We start from the raw sequence: 26728 nt of genomic DNA on the forward strand, positions 1-26728 counted from the left end.
TCCTTTGCCTGCGGTGCTGGCACCCCATAGGGGCCCAGGTTCTAGTCCCAGTTGCTCCTCTTGCAGTCCAACTCTCTGCTGTGGCTCAGGAGGGCAGTGGAGGATGGCCCAAGTGTTTGGGCCCCTGCACCCACAATGGGAGACCAGGAAGAAGCACCTGGATCCTGGCTTTGGATCAGCACTGCACCAACCGTAGCAGCCATTTGGGGAGTGAACCAACGGAAGGAAGACCTTTCTCTCTGTCTCTCACTGTCTAACTGTCAAATGAAAAAAAAAAAAAAAAGACCTATTTTCAATTAACTTTGTACACAGAAGACTAACTCTGTACTAAGTAAGCATCTCAACAATTTGCATGTACACACACACACACACACAAACACACACACACAAACTGCCCGTTCACTCCCCAAGTGGCCACAATGGCTGGAGCTTGGCGGATCCAAAGCCTAGAGCCTGGATCTCCTTCTGAGCCTAAGCACAGTGCCCGTTCCTGAGATTTCTAATACAGAAATCCAAAGACTTCTCGGGCTCCTTAACTCATAGCACGGTCTGCTGCAGTAGACAGTCTTTGGTGCACCCTTCCACTTGGAAGCAGAACCTGAGGGCCACCTTTGGAGTGAGATCACCCGCTGCCAGGGACAGTTCCAGAACGGCAGCACCTCCTTTCCTCGTGGATGAAGGAGGCAACTGAACAGAGCGGGAAATGGCACAGTGCAGAGTGAAGTTTAAATGCAAAGGTTTGGTTCTTATTACGAAGTCAAAATATTCTGAAGGCAACTAATTAATCAGGAAACAACAGAGAGGGCATTGTTCCCAGAGGTAAGCCCATCAAGTCTGACTGGATTAGTAAACATCTGATTGGATGATGGGTGTGACCCTGCCTCCTAGGGGCCAGATAAAAGCCAGCCTGGAATCCCTCCTCCCTCACTGCCTTGCTTCTGTTGTCCTGGGAGCCTCCTTCTCTCCAGTGTTCTTTCTGCAGCATCCACCCACCTGAGTCCCTGCAGACAGACAGGAGAAGCACAGCTGGCGTGCAGGTGGGTTTCTTTTCAGAATTTGTTCTACGGGTATCACTCAAGAAAAATAAAATGCAGCATAAGTGACACCTGGGTATAAGGCATTAGTTGTTTGGGACAGATTCTTCCCTTCATTTTTTAGTACAGAGGAGGATAAAATGCATCATCCACGCCAGCGCCCCGGCTCCCTAGGCTAATCCTCCACCTGTGGCACCAGCACCCGGGGTTCTAATCCCGGTCAGGCACCGGATTCTGTCCTGGTTGCTCCTCTTCCAGTCCAGCTCTCTGCTGTGGCCCGGAAAGGCAGTGGAGGATGGCCCAAGTGTCTGGGCCCCTGCACCCGCATGGGAGACCAGGAGCATGCTCCTGGCTCCTGGCTTCAGATCAGCATGGTGTGCCGGCTGCAGCTCCCCAGCTGCAGCTGACATTGGGGGTGAACCAATCAAAAAAGGATGACCTTTCTGTCTCTCAATCTCACTGTCCACTCTGCCTGTCAAAAAAGAAAATTGAAATAAAATAATCATATCATTCCAAATAATATTTATTACCTGAATTCCAAATTCTAAGGCTAATACATTCCAGTAGCCTGCTTTGTTTACGGTAGTGAATGTTAGTTATGGTAATTGACTAGCTTTCTATTTTCTTAGGTGAAACACTTCGTATAATTCATATATACACATCGAAGAGCACAGGGATACCTCCCACCCTGGCATCCCTCCTGCCTACACCACCAAGCTCACTCCTCTTTTCCTTTATTTTCCTTTCTTTAACTTTTACCATCATCTATTTCCATGTTACTTTATTCAGATGGGATTCACCCTCCATAAGGAAAGAATTCAACAGACAGTGAGAAAAACAGTCACGGAATAGGGTGTGTCGTGGTCAATGAATATTGAAATATTAACGGTGTGGCCACACACACACATACCTCGACCCGGTCAAAGGAGGTTCTAAAGGGAATTCTCCTTGTGTATCATTTCAAAATTTATTTTTCTTGCACTCAGGACACAGAAATCAATGGCTGAGGAAAACTGACCTCCAAAGCTCCCACGTGGACGGGTGAATGGCAGAGCACTCTCCAGAACTTCTGACCCACGGAGTCCATCAATCTCAGAACATGAGAAAGCAACAGAGGGGACCAGCAGGCCTGAGGGTGCCCCCACCAGAGGAGGAGAATCCCAGGGTACGCAGAGGTTGGGATCTGGAGGGACTCAAGGATCCTTCTTCATGCACACAGACTGGATAGGGACATGGACGATTCTACCACTGTGACCTAAGTGATCATTTCCATCCTGTGTTATCCTGACCTGAGACATCCTCAGTAGGTCTCTCTGCCATTCGACGTCTTCGGGAGACCTGATGTCCCATTAAGTGATATAGCTAACCATGCACTTTCACTGAAACCTGGTTCATTATCTTCTCCTGTGGAATCTCCTGTCCTACAGTCTAACATCCCTCCATAATACAGGCTTTGGCACTACAATACTTCTGAAATGTTTCACAAGTTTTGAGATCCAAGTCTAGGTTTGTACTCCAAGTGAACATTAAAGTAAGAATTGAAAATAGGTTATTCAACTGACCTGTGATACAGTAAGCCTGTACATTCTGCTGATCCAACTAACAAATATCTTTACTACTCGCAGGTCAAGTGCAAAAACTGTGGGGCCTTTGGTCACATGACACACAGCAGGAGGTGCCCCATCAAGTGCTCGGATGGGACCCTGACTCTGCAGCCCATGGGCCCAAACAAGGAGAACCTGGTGCCTCAGAAACGGCAGCATCCCGTGAACCCAGGGCCATTGAGGAAGACAGAGCTACAGAAGGAAGAGAATCAAAGGTGAGTCATGTGAAAGTCATTGAAAGTCATTCTGGGCACTGAAACATAGAGAGGAGATGAATCCCCACCTCTAAACAGTGACTGAGAGCCTACAGAGAAACGGAAAGAGCCCCCACTTCATCCAGGTCTCCAGACCATGGAGCTCTGCCTATTTCTGACAAAGCACTAAGTTGTAGGAGCAGGGTACATCTTGGAATTTGATCATGACAGACAGAGAAGCAGTGAAACCTACTAGAAAGTAGGCAGTGGACAATTGGCAGGGCAATCTGCATTTAGGGGAAAGCCTTGACTGGAAGAGAAGTTCAGATCAGTGTAGCCCATGGTGCTGTTCAGTGTGATTGGAGATAGTGGTGGACAGGAAATGAATGCCAGTAAACCTTCTATGTTTTTCTGCAGGCAAGACAAGCTGCAAAGTAAGGCTGTCCTCCAGAAACTTCCCAGCAACCTCCAAGGGAGGCAGCAGCACAGCTGGAAGGACGTGACCGAGTCCTGGGAGGATCTGAGTGTGAGTTTCCTGGCTGCCCATGCTCTGCTTCTCTAGGATAGCCTTGGTTTTCTTGACTCTCATGGCCCCTTCTGTGTGAGGAATTAATTAAAACTTTGATGAAGTCTAGTTGACTATCATTTCCTTACTTTGGAGATGCCATTTGTAATTTCATTTTTTTCAAAGTTTTACTTTTTCCATGTTAACTCCATACTAATTCGGAGAGCATGAATTCAATATTTTTGTTTAAAAAAAGCATTCTACAATTAATTGCCTGCTTGGAGACCATATCTTGAGGGAGATTCCAATGGTACATTTGGAATCAGTATGCCCCAAAACATAGATTCATACATGTAGGTGATTGCATCTGTAAATGGATTAATTTTCCCTTCTTGTCCATGAAAACTCATCAGATAGTAAAGAGCCTTCAAACCTGCATTACTGGCCGGCGCCACGGCTCACTAGGCTAATCCTCCACCTGCGGCGCCAGTATTCCGGGTTCTAGTCCCGGTTGGGGTGCCGGTTCTCTCCCGGTTGCTCCTCTTGCAGTCCAGCTCTCTGCTGTGGCCCGGGAAGGCAGCGGAGGATGGCCCAAGTGCTTGGGCAATGCACCTGCAGGGGAGACCAGGAGGAAGCACCTGCTTCCTGGCCTCGCATCGGCACAGTGCGCTAGCTGTAGTGACCACTTGGGGGGTGAACCAACAGAAGGGAGACCTTTCTCTCTCTCTCTCTCTCTCTCTCTCTCTCTCTCTCTCTCTGCCACTGCCTAACTCTGCCTGTCAAAAGAAACAAGAAAAGAAAGAAAAAAATCTGCATTACTTTGATGTACTAATAAAGCTTTGCTCAACTTCACAGGAAACATTATTTTGAAAACTTATATTATTTTGTGTGACACAAAATTATGAGGATGTGTTTGATTACATAGAAGTGTGATTTTCAAAAATATTCTGCAAACATTTAAAGTTTTGCACCAAAATAAGCTATATATTATTGTGCCATGAATAAATGTTGAGCTGTTGAAATCCCAGGCATATGCTCTATTCTAAGAACATTCCGTGCACTGAACAGGACAAGGTGCATGCCGTCACTGTGGGATGAAGTGTTCTGCAGATATCTGGCTGGTTGATCTGTCCATCGATGAAAGAGGGCTGTCAAAGTCCCCTATTCTTGAATGAATGTATGTCTCCATGTAGGTCTATTCACATGTTTAAATAGTCAGGAGCCCTGTCCTCGGGTGCATATACATTTAGTATAGTCACTTCTTCCTGTTGGAATGATCCCTTCATCAAATCATTACCTGGTGCCCTTCTTCATCTCTTTTAACAGTTTTTATGTTAAACCCGATTATGTCTGATATTAGGATAGTAACACCAGCACATTTTTGGTTTCTGTTCCCATGGACAATCTTTGTCGATCCTTCCACTTTTAGTCTGTGTGTATCTTTGCTGTTCAGATGTGTTTTGTTCGAGCAGCAAATAAAGGGGTCCTTTTGTTAAACTGGAGAATGGGAGGTGAATATTGAGACGTATTGACTTAGCCCTGCCATTTTCCCTTAAATCCTCCTATGGTTTACTGTGGATTTCCTTTGTTCTTCCACTGGTGGGTTTTCTGCCTTCTCTTGCTTTCATAATGATGCCTAGCTTTCTAGTTTCTGTCTATAGTACATCTTTAAGCATCTTCTTTTGTAAGGCTGGATGAGCATCGACAAATTCTTTCGATGTCTGGTTGCTATGAAAGGTCTTTTTGTCATCTTCATTCATAAATGCAAGCTTTGCAGGGCACATATTCTGGGTTGACAGTTTTTGCCTTTTAAGACTTGGACTACGTCTCACCACTCCCAACTAGCCTGCAGGGTTTCTGATGAGAAGTCAGCTGTGAGGCTCATTGGCAAGCCTCTGAAAGCAATCTGATTTTCTCTCCAGCACAGTTTAGAAACTTTTCTTCATGTTTCACTGTGGATAGTCTGACTACAATGTGTCATGGTGAAGATATTTTCTGGTCCTATCTCTTAGGAGTTCTATGTGAATCCTCTACTTAAACATCCACTTCTTTCTCCACATTGGGGAAGTATTCGGTAATTATTACCCTAAATAAGTTTCTATTCCCTTCTGCCTCTCCACTCCTTCAGGAAATCTTAAGACCCAATATGTTGGGTGGATAGATAGTATCCCATAGATCTCTAACATTGTTTCTAACAGCCTATTTTCTTCATCTTTGTTTATCTGACTGTAAGATTTCCAAAAACTGGTCTTCTAGGTCGAATATTTTTTCGTTTGCATCAGCAAGTCTGCAGTGAAGGTCTTCCACTGCGTTTTTCATTTGATCCATTGGATTCTCTATTTCTAAAATTTTGTTTTGATTTCACTTTAAATTTTCAAATTCCTGGTAAATATTTTCAATCATGTCATTCATGTATCATTGTCATTAGTGTGTGGATTTTCTTTTGATTTTTTTTTTTTTGAGTAATCCTCTGATTAACTTTCTAACTTCCCTTTCTGTCACTTCTTTGATCTCTTCATCTTGGTAATCTCATACTGAAATGTCATTGTGTTCCTCTTGGGGCTGTCATGATGACTTCCTTATCCTTGTCTCTTGAATTTTGGCTCTCATTTTTCTTGGCATTGGTGGAATGGATATTTCCTTTGTTCTACTGTTCAGTTAGATCTTCATGGCTATGCTTCTCTGGCTCTGTGGAATGTCAGGCCTTTCCGTAAAGACCAGGAGGTGTGTGGTGGGTGTGGCCAGGGGCTCTTGTCAATAGTCTAGGATGGGGTGAGTTTCCAGGGAAACACCATAGTTGGGTGTGTGAGAACTCAATAGCCAGCCACGCCCTACACCTTTTCCTGTAGACACTGAGGCCCCAAGGTCTCAGCACCTAGGACTCCCACAGTCACTGGGTCCAGAGAGCGTTGCTGCCTCAAGAACATTCACCCCTGCCCAGTCACTGCCCAGCCAAGCTCTGCGTCAGGGGTGTGGTAGGGGGAATGGGGTGGGCCGGGATGTTCCCTCTGCTAGAAGATCTGGCTCACACCAGCACACTAGAGTCACTGTTTGAAGCCTGCCTGCCCCCGCTGCCAGCACTGCGTTCAGGTGCCCCGTCTCAGTGAGCTGTATTGTGTGCACCTGCTAGCTTCCATAGTCTTGCCCTCCTTTAGAATGGCACCCGTCCTTTCTCAGCTAGATCTTGGGTTGCGATTTGGCTAGATTCATTCGAATTGGCTCTGTTTCTCCACTGCCCTGGCACCACAGGTGACCACTAGCAACCACTAGCCCCCAGTCTGGGCTCCAGTCTGGACCTACGCCATTCTCCCTTTCCAGCTCTATACCCACGGATCACTGCAGCCCTTCTTCTCTCCCCCATCTCAAAAATGCTTCCATCTTTGGCCCTCTACACTTCCAGCTCTCCAAGCTCTCAGGCTGTGGATCAGCACTCAGCACCCAGGGCTTCCCATGGGACTTCCTGGAAGGTTTGCTCTCCAATTCTCTGCCAAGGGTGCACTTCCTCCTACACAATTCTCTTCACCATTTCTCCCAAGCTCAGTGCATCTCCTTCATCCTCCATTTTTACATCTGAAAAACTATCCTTTGTAGGTGACACAAAATGATGAGGGCGTCTTCAATAAAGTGGAATGATGATTTTGGAAATATTGTGCAGTAACTTAACATGTTTGCATCAAAACAGATATAGAGTCATGTTCCATAGTTCCATGAACTGGTGGCATCCCAGAGGTTTCTAATTGATTGTGTCATTTTTTAATTTCTGATTATCACAAGGGCAGGTGGACAGTCCTCATTCAAATGGCTGTTTGTCATTATAATGGGACTCAATTATTGCGCTGTGTTCACTAATTTTACTGGCTCTGTTTTCACATTTACCCTGTGGTAAGAAAATCCTAACCTTATTGTTTGTGTTTGTCTTTTCGTACAGCAACCAACTGGGCCTATGCCTCTCAACACAGCCCAAGAAACAAGGGTCTTGCATCCTGACCTCACAAGTCAGATAGCCATCCAGAAATCTGCCCTGAAACCCAGTAGCTCCTCACCTCTCCTAAAAGCACCTGAGCTGAGTCACTTCTCAAGATCCAGCGAAAAGGAAGGTGAGGAGGTGGATACCCCTGACCCCAGCCCACCTGCAGTGAAGCAACTGGGCCAGCACCGCACCTTCAATGTGAAGCAGACAGACCACAGGCCTAATTTGTCTGCTTTCAAAATTCCCAAGAAGGCCTCCAGAACACAGGACTTAGACGGAAGCTCCAGATGTCAGACACAAGCCAGATTTTCACATGAGGAGCCACAGCCCAGTAAACAGTCTGAGGCTCTGAGAATGGGTCCCCAAACCAAACCCAGCAATGGGCCTCCAGGCAAGAGATCCCTCAAGATGCCCCATCATTCCTCCTGGAATCCAGCCAAGAGACCAAGACTGAGCCCCTTACAAAACCTGCAGAGGACCACTCAGTCACCTAAGCATGGGACTCTCCAGAGTCTGCAGGAGCTGCCAACTACAAGAGGCCAAGGAAGAAAAGCGTCACTTCCTGTGTCACAGAGTTCACCAGCTCCAGAGCTCAACACTGACCTGCAGCCACCAAAAATCAGAGTTCCCGAGAAAACTGTGCAGGGCTCCACTACCTCCCATCACCCAGCTCCTAGCTGTGTCACAGGCACGTCCCTCAAAATGGTATTCAGTGCATTAGGCAATAACTGGTGGAGCTGCAGGTTCATGACTACTCCCTCGCCTCAGCCCCATGGGAAGCCAACTCCAACTCCTCTGGACCCTCCTGTCCCCAAGAAGACAGAGAAACCCTGTGTGAAATCTCCACTGAGACTCCTCTATGAGTCCCTTCAGATCTCCTCCTCCTCTGAGGACAGTGACTGGGAGTGAGACGTCCACTTAAGGGCAATGCCCACCTGTCTCCTCAGTTACTTGTGGCTGGTGGTTGTACTGGGGAAGGGAAACATTCAGGAAGCAGGCTGTGCCAGTGTACTCAGAATGTCCTCAGATGTCCAGCAAGAGCACCCTGGCAGCCAGAGGGAATGCTGGGAGCAGACACATAGTACCTCTTTGGATTACTTCAATCCTACTGAATTTAACTGGATAATAATGGCCTTTCACGTGAAGGATTTTATAGAATTGATTGACTTGGTGGACTAGGTGTGACATTGTAATATAAATACTAAACAGTTCATCAGTACTTGTTGTTCAGGTAACTGTATTTTGAGACCCTCTGGCTGTTCTTTGGGGTCTGCATCTTTGAGGCAATGTCAGCCCTGAGAGCAGGGCCTCTGTCTGGTCGGGTGTCAGAGGAAATCCTTCAGCTGATCGTCCTCGTGACCTTGTATTTCTCAGTTATTGTATTGCCACATGGACATGTATTGACAAAAGCAATTTTGCCATCATTAGAGTGATGTCAAATAGGAAATGCCGTGTCCAGTCTTCACTTAGCAGGGTAAACACTTTATAACTCTTTTTATTTACCACGGTTTATTACTGGCACTTGAAGACCTTGACCACATCTATCTATCACTTTTGTAAAATACAGAACCTTAGGCTTGGGCATTTGCTCTAGGATTGAGTTGAAGAGTTAAGATGCTCACGTCACATATTCGCTTTGATACCAATGTTTCCCCACTGACTGCAGCCTTCCGCTAATGCTGACCCCGGGAGACTTCCAGGATCCCTCAAATAATCAGTCTCCCAGCACCTGTGGAGGAGATCTGGTTGGGACCCATCTCCTGGAAATTGAGGTCATTGGTGAAGTGAGCCAGGGGATGGCAGGTCTCTATCTGTATCTCCCTTCCTTGAGCCTCTCAAAGACATAAATTGTAACATAGAAAATGAAATACAGGATCTCAAGCAAAGACCAGCTCCACTGCAATCACAGGTGTGTCTTAAAATGTACCCATGTCGGGGAATATTTCATGAACGTGAATGTAGGGTAAGTCCTCCCTGTAGAATGAAACTGATTTTGCCCTACTCTAGAATCACCCATGTGTTAAAAATCTGCTTAGCACAATCATGTTTACCCTCATGAAACTCTTTTTCTAAGATTTATGTATTAACTTGAAAGTCAGAGTTACACAGAGAGAGAGAGAAAGAGGGAGAGGTCTTCCATCCACTGGATCACTCCCAAATTGGCCACAACAGGGGAGCTGTGCCTATCCAAAGCCAGGAGCCAGAGCTTCTTCCAGGTCTCCCATGCCGGTGCAGGGGCCCAAGGACGTAAGCCATCTTCTACTGCTTTCCCATGCCATAGAAGAGAGCTGCATTGTTAGTGGAGCCCCCAGGATTCAAACCGGAGTCCATATGGAATGCCAGCACTGCAGGCTGCAAGTTACCCAGTGTGCCGTGGTGCTGACACCCCCATTAGACACTACACACACACGTGGACAAACACACACACACATAGATAGATAGATAGATAGATAGATAGATAGATAATGTATATTATATTTCATCAAGGCTACTTCCTGTATGGCAAGAGCTTATGGAAATGAGAGATCAGGGCAGAGGTCTCTAAGATTGCAGAAGAGTTAGACTACAAACCCCTTTGCTGTCTGGCTTCATGATACAGGAATTGAAGCTACGGCCTGCCATGCTGCAGCCATTGTGGCCGTCTGTTCTAGTCTTGGTGTCTCTAGTTATTCGTGGGGTAAGAGAGCATCGGGGTCTGGAAGATCCCAAGGCAGGCTTAGGGTGCAGCAGGCTGACCTTGTCCAGGAGAACTGAGAACCCACCTCCTAGTGAGAACACAGACATGATGAATGGAAGACTGCAAGACACATTCTCTCTCTCTGTATTCCTTTCAAATAAATAAATAAAGACTTCAAAACTAATTCTGTTTTTCTCTCAGTCTCTTAAGAATCAACTAATAAGGTGACATTTTCTGGAGTTCACACGTGAGTGTAGCCTGAGATCTGGGTTCCTTTACCTCTGCCCAGTAGCTCTGCTTGTTTATTTGGGAGGCAGGGCATCCACAGTCAGTCTGGCCTGCAGGAGGTGACACAGGCCTGCAGCAGATGTCTGCAGACTTTCTCAAGGGCTCAAATGGTTTAGGTGGTGGAGGTGAGTGGGAGTCTCCCTGCATTCCATGGCAGCCTCAGTCTTCCCATGGCAACAAAGGGGCCCCATATCTTTTGAGGTTCCGATGGTCTAATGCTGTCCTAGAACCTCAAAGGCATCTGGTTTTAATGCCATGTTTCTATGCCAACAGTGTCCTTTTCTGGAGGACAAGATCAGTCTCTGGATGAGATTTGTCAGCTAATGATCACCTCTGTCCTCTCACCCATCCTTTATAGTCCACACTGCCCACCCCACCCTTCACCCAGTACAAGTTCCACCAATCAACTGCTAGCCCTTTAAGGGGATTAAGGAGGGGACTTAGGGTGTGGTCTCATTCCCTAAGCCTCAGGGACTTAACTGCTTTATTACAACACCTGGAGAAATATGCAGTTGTTAGGAGAAGGCTGAATCTGCCTACTGTGGAACTTGGTTGCCATGATGTGCTCATATGTGCCATGCATTTCTCAAAGGAAAACAAAGAAGAATGCTGGAAAGACTGATGGCTGAAAATAGTTGTTTGTTTTTTTTTTTTGTAAATCCTTATAGAGGCATGCTTTATGTTTTTTAGTTTTAAAACTATTGATTTATTCCCTAAAGAAACCTTTTATGTAATGAATACAAATTTCTTAAGTACAACGTTAGGAGTAGAGTGATTCTTCCCACTATATCCGCCGTACTGCCCACACTTCCTCCCCTTCTCCTCCTACATCTCCCCTCTCCTGTCTGATATCACATTAAGACCTACTTTGGGGACAGTGCCACAGCTCACTTGGTTCATCCTTTGCCTGCGGCTCTGGCACCCCATAGGGGCCCAGGTTCTTGTCCCAGTTGCTCCTCTTGCAGTCCAACTCTCTGCTGTGGCTCAGGAGGGCAGTGGAGGATGGCTCAAGTGTTTGGGCCCCTGCACCCACAATGGGAGACCAGGAAGAAGCACCTGGCTCCTGGCTTTGGATCAGCACTGCACCAACCGTAGCAGCCATTTGGGGAGTGAACCAACAGAAGGAAGACCTTCTCTCTGTCTCTCACTGTCTATCTGTCAAATGAAAAAAAAAAAGACCTATTTTCAATTAACTTTGTACACAGAAGACTAACTCTGTACTAAGTAACATCTCAGCAATTTACACACACACACACACACACACACAAACACACACACACTGCCCATTCACTCCCCAAGTGGCCACAATGGCTGGAGCTTGGCGGATCCAAAGCCTAGAGCCAGGATCTTCTTCTGTGCCTAAGCTCAGTGCCCGTTCCTGAGATTTCTAATACAGAAATCCAAAGACTTCTCGGGCTCCTTAACTCATAGCACGGTCTGCTGCAGTAGACAGTCTTTGGTGCACCCTTCCACTTGGAAGCAGAACCTGAGGGCCACCTTTGGAGTGAGATCACCCGCTGCCAGGGACTGTTCCAGAACGGCAGCACCTCCTTTCCTCATGGATGAAGGAGGCAACTGAACAGAGTGGGAAATGGCACAGTGCAGAGTGATGTTTAAATGCAAAGGTTTGGTTCTTATTACCAAGTAGAAATATTCTGAAGGCAACTAATTAATCGGGAAACAACGGAGAGGGCATTGTTCCCAGAGGTAAGCCCATCAAGTCTGACTGGATTAGTGAACATCTGATTGGATGATGGGTGTGACCCTGCCTCCTAGGGGCCGGATAAAAGCCAGCCTGGAATCCCTCCTCCCTCACTTCCTTACTTCTGTTGTCCCAGGAGCCTCCTTCTCTCCAGTGTTCTTTCTGCAGCATCTACCCACCTGAGTCCCTGCAGACAGACAGGAGAAGCACAGCTGGAGTGCAGGTGGGTTTCTTTTCAGACTTTGTTCTACGGGTATCACTCAAGAAAAATAAAATGCAGCATAAGTGACACCTGGGGTTAAGGCATTAGTTGTTTGGAACAGATTCTTCCCTTCATTTTTTAGTACAGAGGAGGATAAAATGCATCATCCGGGCCAGCGCCCCGGCTCCCTAGGCTAATACTCCGCCTGGGACACCGGCACCCGGGGTTCTAGTCCCGGTCAGGCACCGGATTCTGTCCTGGTTACTCCTCTTCCAGTCCAGCTCTCTGCTGTGGCCCAGAAAGGCAGTGGAGGATGGCCCAAGTGTCTGGGCCCCTGCACCCGTTGGGAGACCAGGAGCACGCTCCTGGCTCCTGCCTTCAGATCAGCATGGTGTGCCGGCTGCAGCTCCCCAGCTGCAGCTGCCATTGGGGGTGAACCAAACAAAAAAGGATGACCTTTCTGTCTCTTATTCTCACTGTCCACTCTGCCTGTCAAAAAAGAAAATTGAAATAAAATAAATCATATCATTCCAAATAATATTGATTACCTGAAATTCCAAATTCTAAGGCTAATATACTCCAGTAGCCTACTTTGTTTACGGTAGTGAATGTTAGTTATGGTAATTGACTAGCTTTCTATTTTCTTAGGTGAAACACTTTGTATAATTCATATATACACATCCAAGAGCACAGGGATACCTCCCACCCTGGCATCCCTCCTGCCTACACCACCAAGCTCACTCCTCTTTTCCTTTATTTTCCTTTCTTTAACTTTTACCATCATCTATTTTCATGTTACTTAATTCAGATGGGATTCACCCTCCATAAGGAAAGAATTCAACAGACAGTGAGAAAAACAGTCACGGAATAGGGTGTGTCGTGGTCAATGAATGTTGAAATATTAACGGTGTTCAAAAATTTCTTAGAAAACTACACTTTCTGGCCACACACACACATACCTCGACCCGGTCAAAGGAGGTTCTAAAGGGAATTCTCCTTGTGTATCATTTCAAAATTTATTTTTCTTGCACTCAGGACACAGAAATCAATGGCTGAGGAAAACTGACCTCCAAAGCTCCCACGTGGACGGGTGAATGGCAGAGCACTCTCCAGAACTTCTGACCCACGGAGTCCATCAATCTCAGAACATGAGAAAGCAACAGAGGGGACCAGCAGGCCTGAGGGTGCCCCCACCAGAGGAGGAGAATCCCAGGGTACGCAGAGGTTGGGATCTGGAGGGACTCAAGGATCCTTCTTCATGCACACAGACTGGATAGGGACATGGACGATTCTACCACTGTGACCTAAGTGATCATTTCCATCCTGTGTTATCCTGACCTGAGACATCCTCAGTAGGTCTCTCTGCCATTCGACGTCTTCGGGAGACCTGATGTCCCATTAAGTGATATAGCTAACAATGCACGTTCACTGAAACCTGGTTCATTATCTTCTCCTGTGGAATCTCCTGTCCTACAGTCTAACATCCCTCCATAATACAGGCTTTGGCACTACAATACTTCTGAAATGTTTCACAAGTTTTGAGATCCAAGTCTAGGTTTGTACTCCAAGTGAACATTAAAGTAAGAATTGAAAATAGGTTATTCAACTGACCTGTGATACTGTAAACCTGTGCATTCTGCTGATCCAACTAACAAATATCTTTACTACTCCCAGGTCAAGTGCAAAAACTGTGGGGCCTTTGGTCACATGGCACACAGCAGGAGGTGCCCCATCAAGTGCTCGGATGGGACCCTGACTCTGCAGCCCATGGGCCCAAACAAGGAGAACCTGGTGCCTCAGAAACAGCAGCATCCCGTGAACCCAGGGCCATTGAGGAAGACAGAGCTACAGAAGGAAGAGAATCAAAGGTGAGTCACGTGAAAGTCATTGAAAGTCATTCTGGGCACTGAAACATAGAGAGCAGATGAATCCCCACCTCTAAACAGTGACTGAGAGCCTACAGAGTAACAGAAAGAGCCCCCACTTCATCCAGGTCTCCAGACCATGGAGCTCTGCCTATTTCTGACAAAGCACTAAGTTGTAGGAGCAGGGTACATCTTGGAATTTGATCATGACAGGCAGAGAAGCAGTGAAACCTACTAGAAAGTAGGCAGTGCACAATTGGCAGGGCAATCTGCATTTAGGGGAAAGCCTTGACTGGAAGAGAAGTTCAGATCAGTGTAGCCCATGGTGCTGTTCAGTGTGATTGGAGGTAGTGGTGGACAGGAAATGAACACCAGTAAACCTTCTATGTTTTTCTGCAGGCAAGACAAGCTGCAAAGCAAGGCTGTCCTCCAGAAACTTCCCAGGAACCTCCAAGGAAGGCAGCAGCACAGCTGGAAGGACGTGACCGAGTCCTGGGAGGATCTGAGTGTGAGTTTCCTGGCTGCCCACGCTCTGCTTCTCTAGGATAGCCTTGGTTTTCTTGACTCTCATGGCCCCTTCTGTGTGAGGAATTAATTAAAACTTTGATGAAGTCTAGTTGACTGTCATTTCCTTTCTTTGGAGATGCCATTTGTAATTTCATTTTTTTCAAATTTTTACTTTTTCCATGTTAACTCCATACTAATTCGGAGAGCATGAATTCAATGTTTTTGTTTAAAAAAGCATTCTACAATTAATTGCCTGCTTGGAGACCATATGATTGAGGGAGATTCCAATTGTACATTTGGAATCAGTCTGCACCAAAACATAGATTCATACATGTAGGTGATTGCTTCTGTAAATGGATTAATTTTCCCTTATTGTCCATGAAAACTCATCAGATAGTAAAGAGCCTTCAAACATGCATTACTGGCCGGCGCGGCAGCTCACTAGGCTAATCCTCCACCTGCTGCGCCGGTACTCCGGGCTAGTCCCGGTTGGGGTGCCTGTTCTGTCCCGGTTGCTCCTCTTGCAGTCCAGCTCTCTGCTGTGGCCCGGGAAGGCAGTGGAGGATGGCCCAAGTGCTTGGGCAATGCACCCGCAGGGGAGACCAGAAGGAAGCACCTGCCTGCTGGCCTCGGATCAGCACACTGCGCTAGCTGTCGTGGCCAGTTGGGGGGTGAACCAACAGAAGGGAGACCTTTCTCTCTCATTCTCTCTCTCTCTCTCTCTCTCTCCCACTGTCTAACTCTGCCTGTCAAAAGAAACAAGAAAAGAAAGAAAAAAATCTGCATTACTTTGATGTACTAATAAAGCTTTGCTCAACTTCACAGGAAACATTATTTTGAAAACATATTATTTTGTGTGACACAAAATTATGAGGATGTGTTTGATTACATAGAAGTGTGATTTTCAAAAATATTCTGCAAACATTTAAAGTTTTGCACCAAAATAAGCTCTATATTATTGTGCCCTGAATAAATGTTGAGCTGTTGAAATCCCAGGCATATGCTCTATTCTAAGAACATTCCGCACACTGATCAGGACAAGGTGCATGCCGTCACTGTGGGATGAAGTGTTCTGTAGATATCTGTAGGTCCATTGTATCTATATCCTCAATCAACTCGGTTGTTGCCTGGCTAATTTTCTGGCTGCTTGATCTGTCCATCGATGAAAGAGGGCTGTTAAAGTCCCCTATTCTTGAATGAATGTATGTCTCCATGTAGGTCTATTCACATGTTTAAATAGTCAGGATCCCTGTCCTCGGGTGCATATGCATTTAGTATAGTCACTTCTTCCTGTTGGAATGATCCCTTCATCAAATCATTGCCTGGTGCCCTTCTTCATCTCTTTTAACAGTTTTTATGTTAAACCCGATTATGTCTGATATTAGGATAGTAACACCAGCACATTTTTGGTTTCTGTTCCCATGGACAATCTTTGTCGATTCTTCCACTTTTAGTCTGTGTGTATCTTTGCTGTTCAGATGTGTTTTGTTCCAGCTGCAAATAAAGGGGTCCTTTTGTTAAACTGGAGAATGGGAGCCATGTCCATTCAAGGTGACTATTGAGAAGGATTGACTTGGCCCTGCCATTTTCCCTTAAATCCTCCTATGGTTTACTGTGGATTTCCTTTGTTCTTCCACTGGTGGGTTTTCTGCCTCCTCTTGCTTTCATAATGATGCCCAGCTTTCTAGTTTCTGTCTATAGTACATATTTAAGCATCGTCTTTTGTAAGGCTGGATGAGCGTCGACAAATTCTTTCGATGTCTGATTGCTATGCAAGGTCTTTTTGTCACCTTCATTCATAAATGCAAGCTTTGCAGGGCACATATTCTGGGTTGACAGTTTTTGCCTTTTAAGACTTGGACTACGTCTCACCACTCCCATCTAGCCTGCAGGGTTTCTGATGAGAAGTCAGCTGTGAGGCTCATTGGCAAGCCTCTGAAAGCAATCTGATTTTCTCTCCAGCACAGTTTAGAAACTTTTCTCTATGTTTCACTGTGGATAGTCTGACTAAAATGTGTCATGCTGAAGATCTTTTCTGGTCCTATCTCTTAGGAGTTCCATGTGCTTCCTCTACTTAAACATGCACTTCTTTCTCCACATTGGGGAAGTATTCGGTAATTATTTCCCTAAATAAGTTTCTATTCCCTTCTGCCTCTCCACTCCTTCAGGAAATCTTAAGACCCAAATGTTGGGTGGATAGATAGTATCCCATAGATCTCCAACACTGTTTCTAACGGCCTACTTTCTTCATCTTTGTTTTTCTGACTGTAAGATTTCCAAAAACTGGTCTTCTAGGTCGAATATTTTTTCGTTTGCATCAGCAAGTCTGCTGTGTAGGCCTTCCACTGCATTTTTAATTTCATCCATTGGATTCTCTATTTCTAAAATTTCATTTTGATTTCACTTTAAATTTTCAAATTCCTGGTAAATATTTTCAATCATGTCATTCATGTATCATTGTCTTTAGTGTTGGATTTATTTTTTTTTTTTGAGTAATCCTCTGATTAACTTTCTAACTTCCCTTTCTGTCACTTCTTTGATCTCTTCATCTTGGTAATCTCATACTGAAATGTCATTGTGTTCCTCTTGGGGCTGTCATAATGACTTCCTTATTCTTGTCTCTTGAATTTTGGCTCTCATTTTTCTTGGCATTTGTGGAATGGATACTTCCTTTGTTCTACTGTTCAGTTAGATCTTCATGGCTATGCTTCTCTGGCTCTGTGGAATGTCAGGCCTTTCTCAGAACATGAGAAAGCAACGGAGGGGACCAGCAGGCCTGAGGGTGCCCCCACCAGAGGAGGAGAATCCCAGGGTACGCAGAGGTTGGGATCTGGAGGGACTCAAGGATCCTTCTTCATGCACACAGACTGGATAGGGACATGGACGATTCTGCCTCTGTGACTTACGTGATCATTTCCATCCTATCTTATCCTGACCTGAGACATCCTCAGTAGGTCTCTGTGCCATTCGACATCTTCGGGAGACCTGATGTCCCATTAAGTGATATAGCTAACCATGTACTTTCACTGAAACCTGGTTCATTATCTTCTTCTGTGGAATCTCCTGTCCTACAGTCTAACATCCCTCCATAATACAGGCTTTGGCACTACAAAGCTTCTGAAATGTTTCACAAGTTTTGAGATCCACATCTAGGTTTGTACTCCAAGTGAACATTAAAGTAAGAATTGAAAATAGGTTATTCAACTGACCTGTGATACAGTAAACCTGTGCATTCTGCTGATCCAACTAACAAATATCTTTACTACTCCTAGGTCAAGTGCAAAAACTGTGGGGCCTTTGGTCACATGACACACAGCAGGAGGTGCCCCATCAAGTGCTCAGATGGGACCCTGACTCTGCAGCCCATGGGCCCAAACAAGGAGAACCTGGTGCCTCAGAAACGGCAGCATCCCGTGAACCCAGGGCCATTGAGGAAGACAGAGCTACAGAAGGAAGAGAATCAAAGGTGAGTCACGTGAAAGTCATTGAAAGTCATTCTGGGCACTGAAACATAGAGAGGAGATGAATCCCCACCTCTAAACAGTGACGGAGAGCCTACAGAGTAACAGAAAGAGCCCCCACTTCATCCAGGTCTCCAGACCATGGAGCTCTGCCTATTTCTGACAAAGCACTAAGTTGTAGGAGCAGGGTACATCTTGGAATTTGATCATGACAGGCAGAGAAGCAGTGAAACCTACTAGAAAGTAGGCAGTGGACAATTGGCAGGGCAATCTGCATTTAGGGGAAAGCCTTGACTGGAAGAGAAGTTCAGATCAGTGTAGCCCATGGTGCTGTTCAGTGTGATTGGAGGTGGTGGTGGTAAGGAAATGAACACCAGTAAACCTTCTATGTTTTTCTGCAGGCAAGACAAGCTGCAAAGCAAGGCTGTCCTCCAGAAACTTCCCAGGAACCTCCAAGGAAGGCAGCAGCACAGCTGGAAGGACGTGACCGAGTCCTGGGAGGATCTGAGTGTGAGTTTCCTGGCTGCCCACGCTCTGCTTCTCTAGGATAGCCTTGGTTTTCTTGACTCTCATGGCCCCTTCTGTGTGAGGAATTAATTAAAACTTAAATGAAGTCTAGTTGACTGTCATTTCCTTACTTTGGAGATGCCATTTGTAATTTCATTTTTTTCAAAGTTTTACTTTTTCCATGTTAACTCCATACTAATTCGGAGAGCATGAATTCAATGTTTTTGTTTACAAAAAGCATTCTACAATTAATTGCCTGCTTGGAGACCATATGCTTGAGGGAGATTCCAATGGTACATTTGGAATCAGTGTGCCCCAAAACATAGATTCATACATGTAGGTGATTGCATCTGTAAATGGATTAATTTTCCCTTATTGTCCATGAAAACTCATCAGATAGTAAAGAGCCTTCAAACATGCATTACTGGCCGGCGCGGCAGCTCACTAGGCTAATCCTCCACCTGCTGCGCCGGTACTCCGGGCTAGTCCCGGTTGGGGTGCCTGTTCTGTCCCGGTTGCTCCTCTTCCAGTCCAGCTCTCTGCTGTGGCCCGGGAAGGCAGTGGAGGATGGCCCAAGTGCTTGGGCAATGCACCCGCAGGGGAGACCAGGAGGAAGCACCTGCCTGCTGGCCTTGGATCGGCACACTGCGCTAGCTGTCGTGGCCACTTGGGGGGTGAACCAACAGAAGGGAGACCTTTCTCTCTCTCTCTCTCTCTCTCTCTCTCTCTCTCTCTCTCTCCCACTGTCTAACTCTGTCAAAAACAAAAAAAAAAAAGAAAAGAAAGAAAAAATCTGCATTACTTTGATGTACTAATAAAGCTTTGCTCAACTTCACAGGAAACATTATTTTGAAAACTTATTTTGTGTGACACAAAATTATGAGGATGTGTTTGATTACATAGAAGTGTGATTTTCAAAAATATTCTGCACACATTTAAAGTTTTGCACCAAAATAAGCTATATATTATTGTGCCATGAATAAATGTTGAGCTGTTGAAATCCCAGGCATATGCTCTATTCTAAGAACATTCCGCGCACTGATCAGGACAAGGTGCATGCCGTCACTGTGGGATGAAGTGTTCTGTAGATATCTGTAGGTCCATTGTATCTATATCCTCAATCAACTCGGTTGTTGCCTGGCTAATTTTCTGGCTGCTTGATCTGTCCATTGATGAAAGAGGGCTGTTAAAGTCCCCTATTCTTGAATGAATGTATGTCTCCATGTAGGTCTATTCACATGTTTAAATAGTCAGGAGCCCTGTCCTCGGGTGCATATATATTTCGTATAGTCACTTCTTCCTGTTGGAATGATCCCTTCATCAAATCATTACCTGGTGCCCTTCTTCATCTCTTTTAACAGTTTTTATGTTAAACCCGATTATGTCTGATATTAGGATAGTAACACCAGCACATTTTTGGTTTCTGTTCCCGTGGACAATCTTTGTCGATCCTTCCACTTTTAGTCTGTGTGTATCTTTGCTGTTCAGATGTGTTTTGTTCGAGCAGCAAATAAAGGGGTCCTTTTGTTAAACTGGAGAATGGGAGCCATGTCCATTCAAGGTGACTATTGAGAAGGATTGACTTGGCCCTGCCATTTTCCCTTAAATCCTCCTATGGTTTACTGTGGATTTCCTTTGTTCTTCCACTGGTGGGTTTTCTGCCTCCTCTTGCTTTCATAATGATGCCCAGCTTTCTAGTTTCTGTCTAAGTACATCTTTAAGCATCTTCTTTTGTAAGGCTGGATGAGCATCGACAAATTCTTTCAATGTCTGATTGCTATGCAAGGTCTTTTTGTCACCTTCATTCATAAATGCAAGCTTTGCAGGGCACATATTCTGGGTTGACAGTTTTTGCCTTTTAAGACTTGGACTACGTCTCACCACTCCCAACTAGCCTGCAGGGTTTCTCATGAGAAGTCAGCTGTGAGGCTCATTGGCAAGCCTCTGAAAGCAATCTGATGTTTCTCTCCAGCACCGTTTAGAAACTTTTCCTCATGTTTCACTGTGGAAAGTCTGACTACAATGTGTCATGGTGAAGATCTTTTCTGGTCCTATCTCTTAGGAGTTCCATGTGCTTCCTCTACTTAAACATGCACTTCTTCCTCCACATTGGGGAAGTATTGTGTAATTATTTCCCTAAATAAGTTTCTATTCCCTTCTGCCTCTCCACTCCTTCCGGAAATCTTAAGACCCAATATGTTGGGTGCATTGATAGTATCCCATAGATCTCCAACACTGTTTGTAACTGCCTACTTTCTTCATCTTTGCTTTTCTGACTGTAAGATTTCCAAAACTGGTCTTCTAGGTCGAATATTTTTTCGTTTGCTTCAGCAAGTCTGCTGTGTAGGCCTTCCACTGCATTTTTAATTTCATCCATTGGATTCTCTATTTCTAAAATTTTGTTTTGATTTCACTTTAAATTTTCAAATTCCTGGTAAATATTTTCAATCATGTCATTCATGTATCATTGTCTTTACTGTGTGGAATTTCTTTTGATTTTTTTTTTTTTTTTGAGTAATCCTCTGATTAACTTTCTAACTTCCCTTTCTGTCACTTCTTTGATCTCTTCATCTTGGTAATCTCATACTGAAATGTCATTGTGTTCCTCTTGGGGCTGTCATGATGACTTCCTTATTCTTATCTCTTGAATTTTGGCTCTCATTTTTCTTGGCATTTGTGGAATGGATATTTCGTTTGTTCTACTGTTCAGCTAGATCTTCATGGCTATGCTTCTCTGGCTCTGTGGAATGTCAGGCCTTTGGGTGAAGACCAGGAGGTGCGTGGTGGGTGTGGCCAGGGGCTCTTGTCAATAGTCTAGGATGGGGTGAGTTTCCAGGGAAACACCATAGTTGGGTGTGTGAGAACTCAATAGCCAGCCACGCCCTACACCTTTTCCTGTAGACACTGAGGCCCCAAGGTCTCAGCACCTAGGACTCCCACAGTCACTGGGTCAGAGAGCGTTGCTGGCTCAAGCACCATTCACACCTGCCCAGTCACTGCCCAGCCGAGCTCTGGGTCGGGGGTGTGGTAGGGGGCATGGGGTGCGCCGGGATGCTCCCTCTGCTAGAAGATCTGGCTCACACCAGCACACTAGAGTCACTCTTTGAAGCCTGCCTGCCCCCGCTGCCAGCACTGCGTTCAGGTGCCCCGTCTCAGTGAGCTGTTTTGTGTGCACCTGCTAGCTTCCATAGTCTTGCCCTCCTTTAGAAGGGCACCCGTCCTTTCTCAGCTAGATCTTGGTTGGGATTTGGCTAGATTCATTTGAATTGGCTCTGGTTCTCCACTGCCCTGGCACCACAGGTGACCACTAGCAACCACTAGCCCCCAGTCTGGGCTCCAGTCTGGACCTACGCCATTCTCCCTTTCCAGCTCTATCCCCACGGATCGCTGCAGCCCTTCTTCTCTCCCCCATCTCAAAAATGCTTCCATCTTTGGCCCTCTACACTTCCAGCTCTCCAAGCTCTCGGGCTGTGGATCAGCACTCAGCACCCAGGGCTACCCATGGGGCTTCCTGGAAGGCTTGCTCTCCAATTCTCTGCCAAGGGTGCACTTCCTCCTACACAATTCTCTTCACCATTTCTCCAAAGCTCAGTGCATCTCCTTCATCCTCCATTTTTACATCTGAAAAACTATCCTTTGTAGCTGACACAAAATGATGAGGGCGTCTTCAATAAAGTGGAATGATGAGTTTGGAAATATTGTGCAGTAACTTAACATGTTTGCATCAAAACAGATATAGAGTCATGTTCCATAGTTCCATGAACTGGTGGCATCCCAGAGGTTTCTCATTGATTGTGTCATTTCTTTATTTCTGATTATCACAAGGGCAGGTGGACAGTCCTCATTCAAATGGCTGTTTGTCATTATAATGGGACTCAATTATTGCGCTGTGTTCACTAATTTTACTTCCTCTGTTTTCACATTTACCCTGTGGTAAGAAAATCCTAACCTTATTGTTTGTGTTTGTCTTTTCGTACAGCAGCCAAGTGGGCCTATGCCTCTCAACAGAGCCCAAGAAACAAGGGTCTTGCATCCTGACCTCACAAGTCAGATAGCCATCCAGAAATCTGCCCTGAAACCCAGTAGCTCTTCACCTCTCCTAAAAGCACCTGAACTGAGTCACTTCTCAAGATCCAGCCAAAAGGAAGGTGAGGAGGTGAATACCCCTGAGCCCAGCCCACCTGCAGTGAAGCAACTTGGCCAGCACCGCACCTTCAATGTGAAGCAGACAGACCACAGGCCTAATTTGTCTGCTTTCAAAATCCCCAAGAAGGCCTCCAGAACACAGGACTTAGACGGAAGCTCCAGGTGTCAGACACAAGCCAGATTTTCACATGAGGAGCCACAGCCCAGTAAACAGTCTGAGGCTCTGAGAATGGGTCCCCAATCCAAACCCAGCAATGGGCCTCCAGGCAAGAGATCCCTCAAGATGCCCCATCATTCCTCCTGGAATCCAGCCAAGAGACCAAGACTGAGCCCCTTACAAAACCTACAGAGGACCACTCAGTCACCTAAGCATGAGACTCCCCGAAGTCTGCAGGAGCTGCCAACTACAAGAGGCCAAGGAAGAAAAGTGTCACTTCCTGTGTCACAGAGTTCACCAGCTCCAGAGCTCGACACTGACCTGCAGCCACCAAAAAACAGAGTTCCCGAGAAAACTGTGCAGGGCTCCACTACCTCCCATCACCCAGCTCCTAGCTGTGTCCCAGGCGCGTCCCTCAGAATGGTATTCAGTGCATTAGGCAATAACTGGTGGAGCTGCAGGTTCATGACTACCCCCTCGCCTCAGCCCCATGGGAAGCCAACTCCAACTCCTCTGGACCCTCCTGTCCCCAAGAAGACAGAGAAACCCTGTGTGAAATCTCCACTGAGACTCCTCTATGAGTCCCTTCAGATCTCCTCCTCCTCTGAGGACAGTGACTGGGAGTGAGACGTCCACTGGAAGGGCAATGCCCACCTGTCTCCTCAGGTGACTTGTGGCTGGTGGTTGTACTGGGGAAGGGAAACATTCAGGCTGTGCCAGTGTACTCAGAATGTCCTCGGATGTCCAGCAAGAGCACCCTGGCAGCCAGAGGGAATGCTGGGAGCAGACACATAGTACCTCTTTGGATTACTTCAATCCTACTGAATTTAACTGGATAATAATGGCCTTCACGTGAAGGATTTTATAGAATTGATTGACCTGGTGGACTAGGTGTGACATTGTAATATAAATACTAAACAGTTCATCAGTACTTGTTGTTCAGGTAACTGTATTTTGAGGCCCTCTGGCTGTTCTTTGGGGTCTGCATCTTTGAGGTAATGTCAGCCCTGAGAGCAGGGCCTCTGTCTCTGGTCGGGTGTCAGAGGAAATCCTTCAGCTGAACGTCCTCGTGACCTTGTATTTCTCAGTTATTGTATTGCCACATGGACATGTATTGACAAAAGTAATTTTGCCATCAATAAAGTGATGTCAAATAGGAAATGCCGTGTCCAGTCTTCACTTAGCAGGGTAAACACTTTACAACTCTTTTTATTTACCATGGTTTATTACTGGCACTTGAAGACCTTGACCACATCTATCTATCACTTTTGTAAAATACAGAACCTTAGGCTTGGGCATTTGCTCTAGGATTGAGTTGAAGAGTTAAGATGCTCACGTCACATATTCACTTTGATACCAATGTTTCCCCACTGACTGCAGCCTTCCGCTAATGCTGACCCCGGGAGACTTCCAGGATCCCTCAAATAATCACCCTCCCAGCACCTATAGAGGAAATCTGGTTGGGATCTAGCTCCTGGAAATTGAGGTCTATGGTGAAGTGAGCCAGGGGATGGCAGGTCTCTATCTGTATCTCCCTTCTCTAAGCCTCTCAAAGACATAAATTGTAACATAGAAAATGAAATACAGGATCTCAAGCAAAGACCAGCTCCACTGCAATCACAGGTGTGTCTTATAATGTACCCATGTCAGGGAATATTTCATGAACGTGAATGTAGGGTAAGTCCTCCCTGTAGAATGAAACTGATTTTGCCCTACTCTAGAATCACCCATGTGTTAAAAATCTGCTTAGCACAATCATGTTTACCCTCATGAAACTCTTTTTCTAAGATTTATGTATTAACTTGAAAGTCAGAGTTACACAGAGAGAGAGAGAAAGAGGGAGAGGTCTTCCATCCACTGGATCACTCCCAAATTGGCCACAACAGGGGAGCTGTGCCTATCCAAAGCCAGGAGCCAGAGCTTCTTCCAGGTCTCCCATGCCGGTGCAGGGGCCCAAGGACGTAAGCCATCTTCTACTGCTTTCCCATGCCATAGAAGAGAGCTGCATTGTTAGTGGAGCCCCCAGGATTCAAACCGGAGCCCATATGGAATGCCAGCACTGCAGGCTGCAGTGTTACCCAGTGTGCCCCAGTGCTGACACCCCCATTAGACTCTTAACACACACGTGGACAAACTCACACACACACACAGATAGATAGATGGATAGATAGATAGATAGATAGATAATGTGTATTATATTTCATCAAGGCTACTTCCTGTATGGGAAGAGCTTATGGAAATGAGAGATCAGGGCAGAGGTCTCTAAGATTGCAGAAGAGTTAGACTACAAACCCCTTTGCTGTCTGGCTTCATGATACAGGAATTGAAGCTACAGCCTGCCATGCTGGCAGCCATTGTGGCCGTCTGTTCAAGTCTTGGTGTCTCTAGTTATTCAGCGTGGTAAGAGAGCATCGGGGTCTGGAAGATCCCAAGGCAGGGCTAGGGTGCAGCAGGCTGACCTTGTCCAGGAGAACTGAGAACCCACCTCCTAGTGAGAACACAGGCATGACAAATGGAAGACTGGGAGACTCTCTCTCTCTTTCTCTCTCTCTCTCTCTCTCTCTTCCTCATATCACTCTCTGCCTCTCTCTCACTCTTCCTTTCAAATAAATAAATAAAGACTTAAAAAACTGATTCCTGGAGAGAACAATCCATCATGGGAAGCAGGATACACAGCAGACTCGTAGAATGGCAGATGTCCTAAATAGCCCGCTGGCCTCGGAATCAGCCCTTAAGGCATTCCGATATGGCTGAAGAGCCCATGAGAGTATTTTAGGCATGGAAAGGCAAGACACTCTTAAAAAAAAAAAAAGAAGAAGACCTAAATGAAAGATCTCTGCGAGTGAGATCCCAGTGGAAAGAATGGGGCCATCAAAGAAGGAGGTACCTTTCTCTGAAGGGAGGAGAGAACTTCCACTTTGACTATGACCCTGTCGGAATACGATCGAAGTCAGCTAACTCAAAAGGCTTCCATAACCTTGGCAACTCATGACTAGAGTCTAGGGAGATTACTGACGCCATAAACAAGAGTGTCAAATTGTTAAGTCAAAAACAGGAGTCACTGTGTTCTTACTTCTCATGTGGGATCTGTCCTTAATGTGTTGTCCAATGTGAAGTAATGCTATAACCAGTACCGAAACAGTATTTTACACTTTGTGTTTCTGTGTGGGTGCAAACTGATGAAATCAGTACTTAATAGATACTAAATTGATCTTCTGTATATAAAGATAATTGAAAATGAATCTTGATGTGAATGGAATGAGAGAGGGAGTGGGAGATGGGAGGGGTGCGAGTGGGAGGGAAATTATGGGGGGCGGAGAAAGCCATTGTAATCCATAAACTGTACTTTGGAAATTTATATTTACTAAATAAAAAAATTAAAATTAAGAAAAAAACTGATTCTGTTTTTCTCTCAGTTTCTTAAGAATCAACTAATAAGATTATATTTCTGGAGTTCACACATGAGTGTAGCCTGGGATCTGGGTTCCTTTACCTCTGCCCTGTAGCTCTGCTTGTTTATTTGGGAGGCAGGGCATCCACAGTCAGTCTGGCCTGCAGGAGGTGACACAGGCCTGCAGCAGATGTCTGCAGACTTTCTCAAGGGCTCAAATGGTTTAGGTGGTGGAGGTGTGTGGGAGTCTCCCTGCATTCCATGGCAGCCTCAGTCTTCCCATGGCAACAAAGGGGCCCCATATCTTTTGAGGTTCCGATGGTCTAATGCTGTCCTAGAACCTCAAATGCATCTGGTTTTAATGCCATGTTTCTATGCCAACAGTGTCCTTTTCTGGAGGCCAAGATCAGTCTCTGGACTCCAGAATTTCCTTAGGCAAACTGGTGATTCTGGAGGATGAAGGGCTCCTGTTCAGTACCATGGGGTGATCACACAATGTAGTTGAGGCTTAAAGACAA

The 26728-nt window shown here is 45.7% G+C and overlaps 2 protein-coding genes across 2 annotated transcripts; both read left to right on the plus strand.

Annotated features, from left to right (window-relative positions):
* Positions 1-913: 913 nt before the first annotated feature.
* On the plus strand, positions 914-8216 carry LOC138843345 (protein FAM90A23-like). The gene is made up of 6 exons (XM_070047153.2): positions 914-1037; positions 2021-2199; positions 2660-2853; positions 3250-3358; positions 5996-6061; positions 7266-8216. The coding sequence occupies exons 2-6, from the start codon at positions 2080-2082 to the stop codon at positions 8214-8216; spliced, it is 1440 nt and encodes a 479-aa protein (XP_069903254.2). The 5' UTR covers positions 914-1037; positions 2021-2079.
* A 3875-nt stretch (positions 8217-12091) lies between these two features.
* On the plus strand, positions 12092-14585 carry LOC149125222 (protein FAM90A16-like). Its single transcript, XM_089301812.1, has 4 exons — positions 12092-12197; positions 13212-13390; positions 13851-14044; positions 14441-14585. The coding sequence occupies exons 2-4, from the start codon at positions 13271-13273 to the stop codon at positions 14583-14585; spliced, it is 459 nt and encodes a 152-aa protein (XP_089157938.1). The 5' UTR covers positions 12092-12197; positions 13212-13270.
* Positions 14586-26728: the final 12143 nt, after the last annotated feature.

The sequence above is a fragment of the Oryctolagus cuniculus genome, chromosome 8 (assembly GCF_051225735.1).
Source record: "Oryctolagus cuniculus isolate XC-2025 breed Fujian yellow rabbit chromosome 8, ASM5122573v1, whole genome shotgun sequence".
Classification (NCBI taxonomy): Eukaryota; Metazoa; Chordata; class Mammalia; order Lagomorpha; family Leporidae; genus Oryctolagus; species Oryctolagus cuniculus.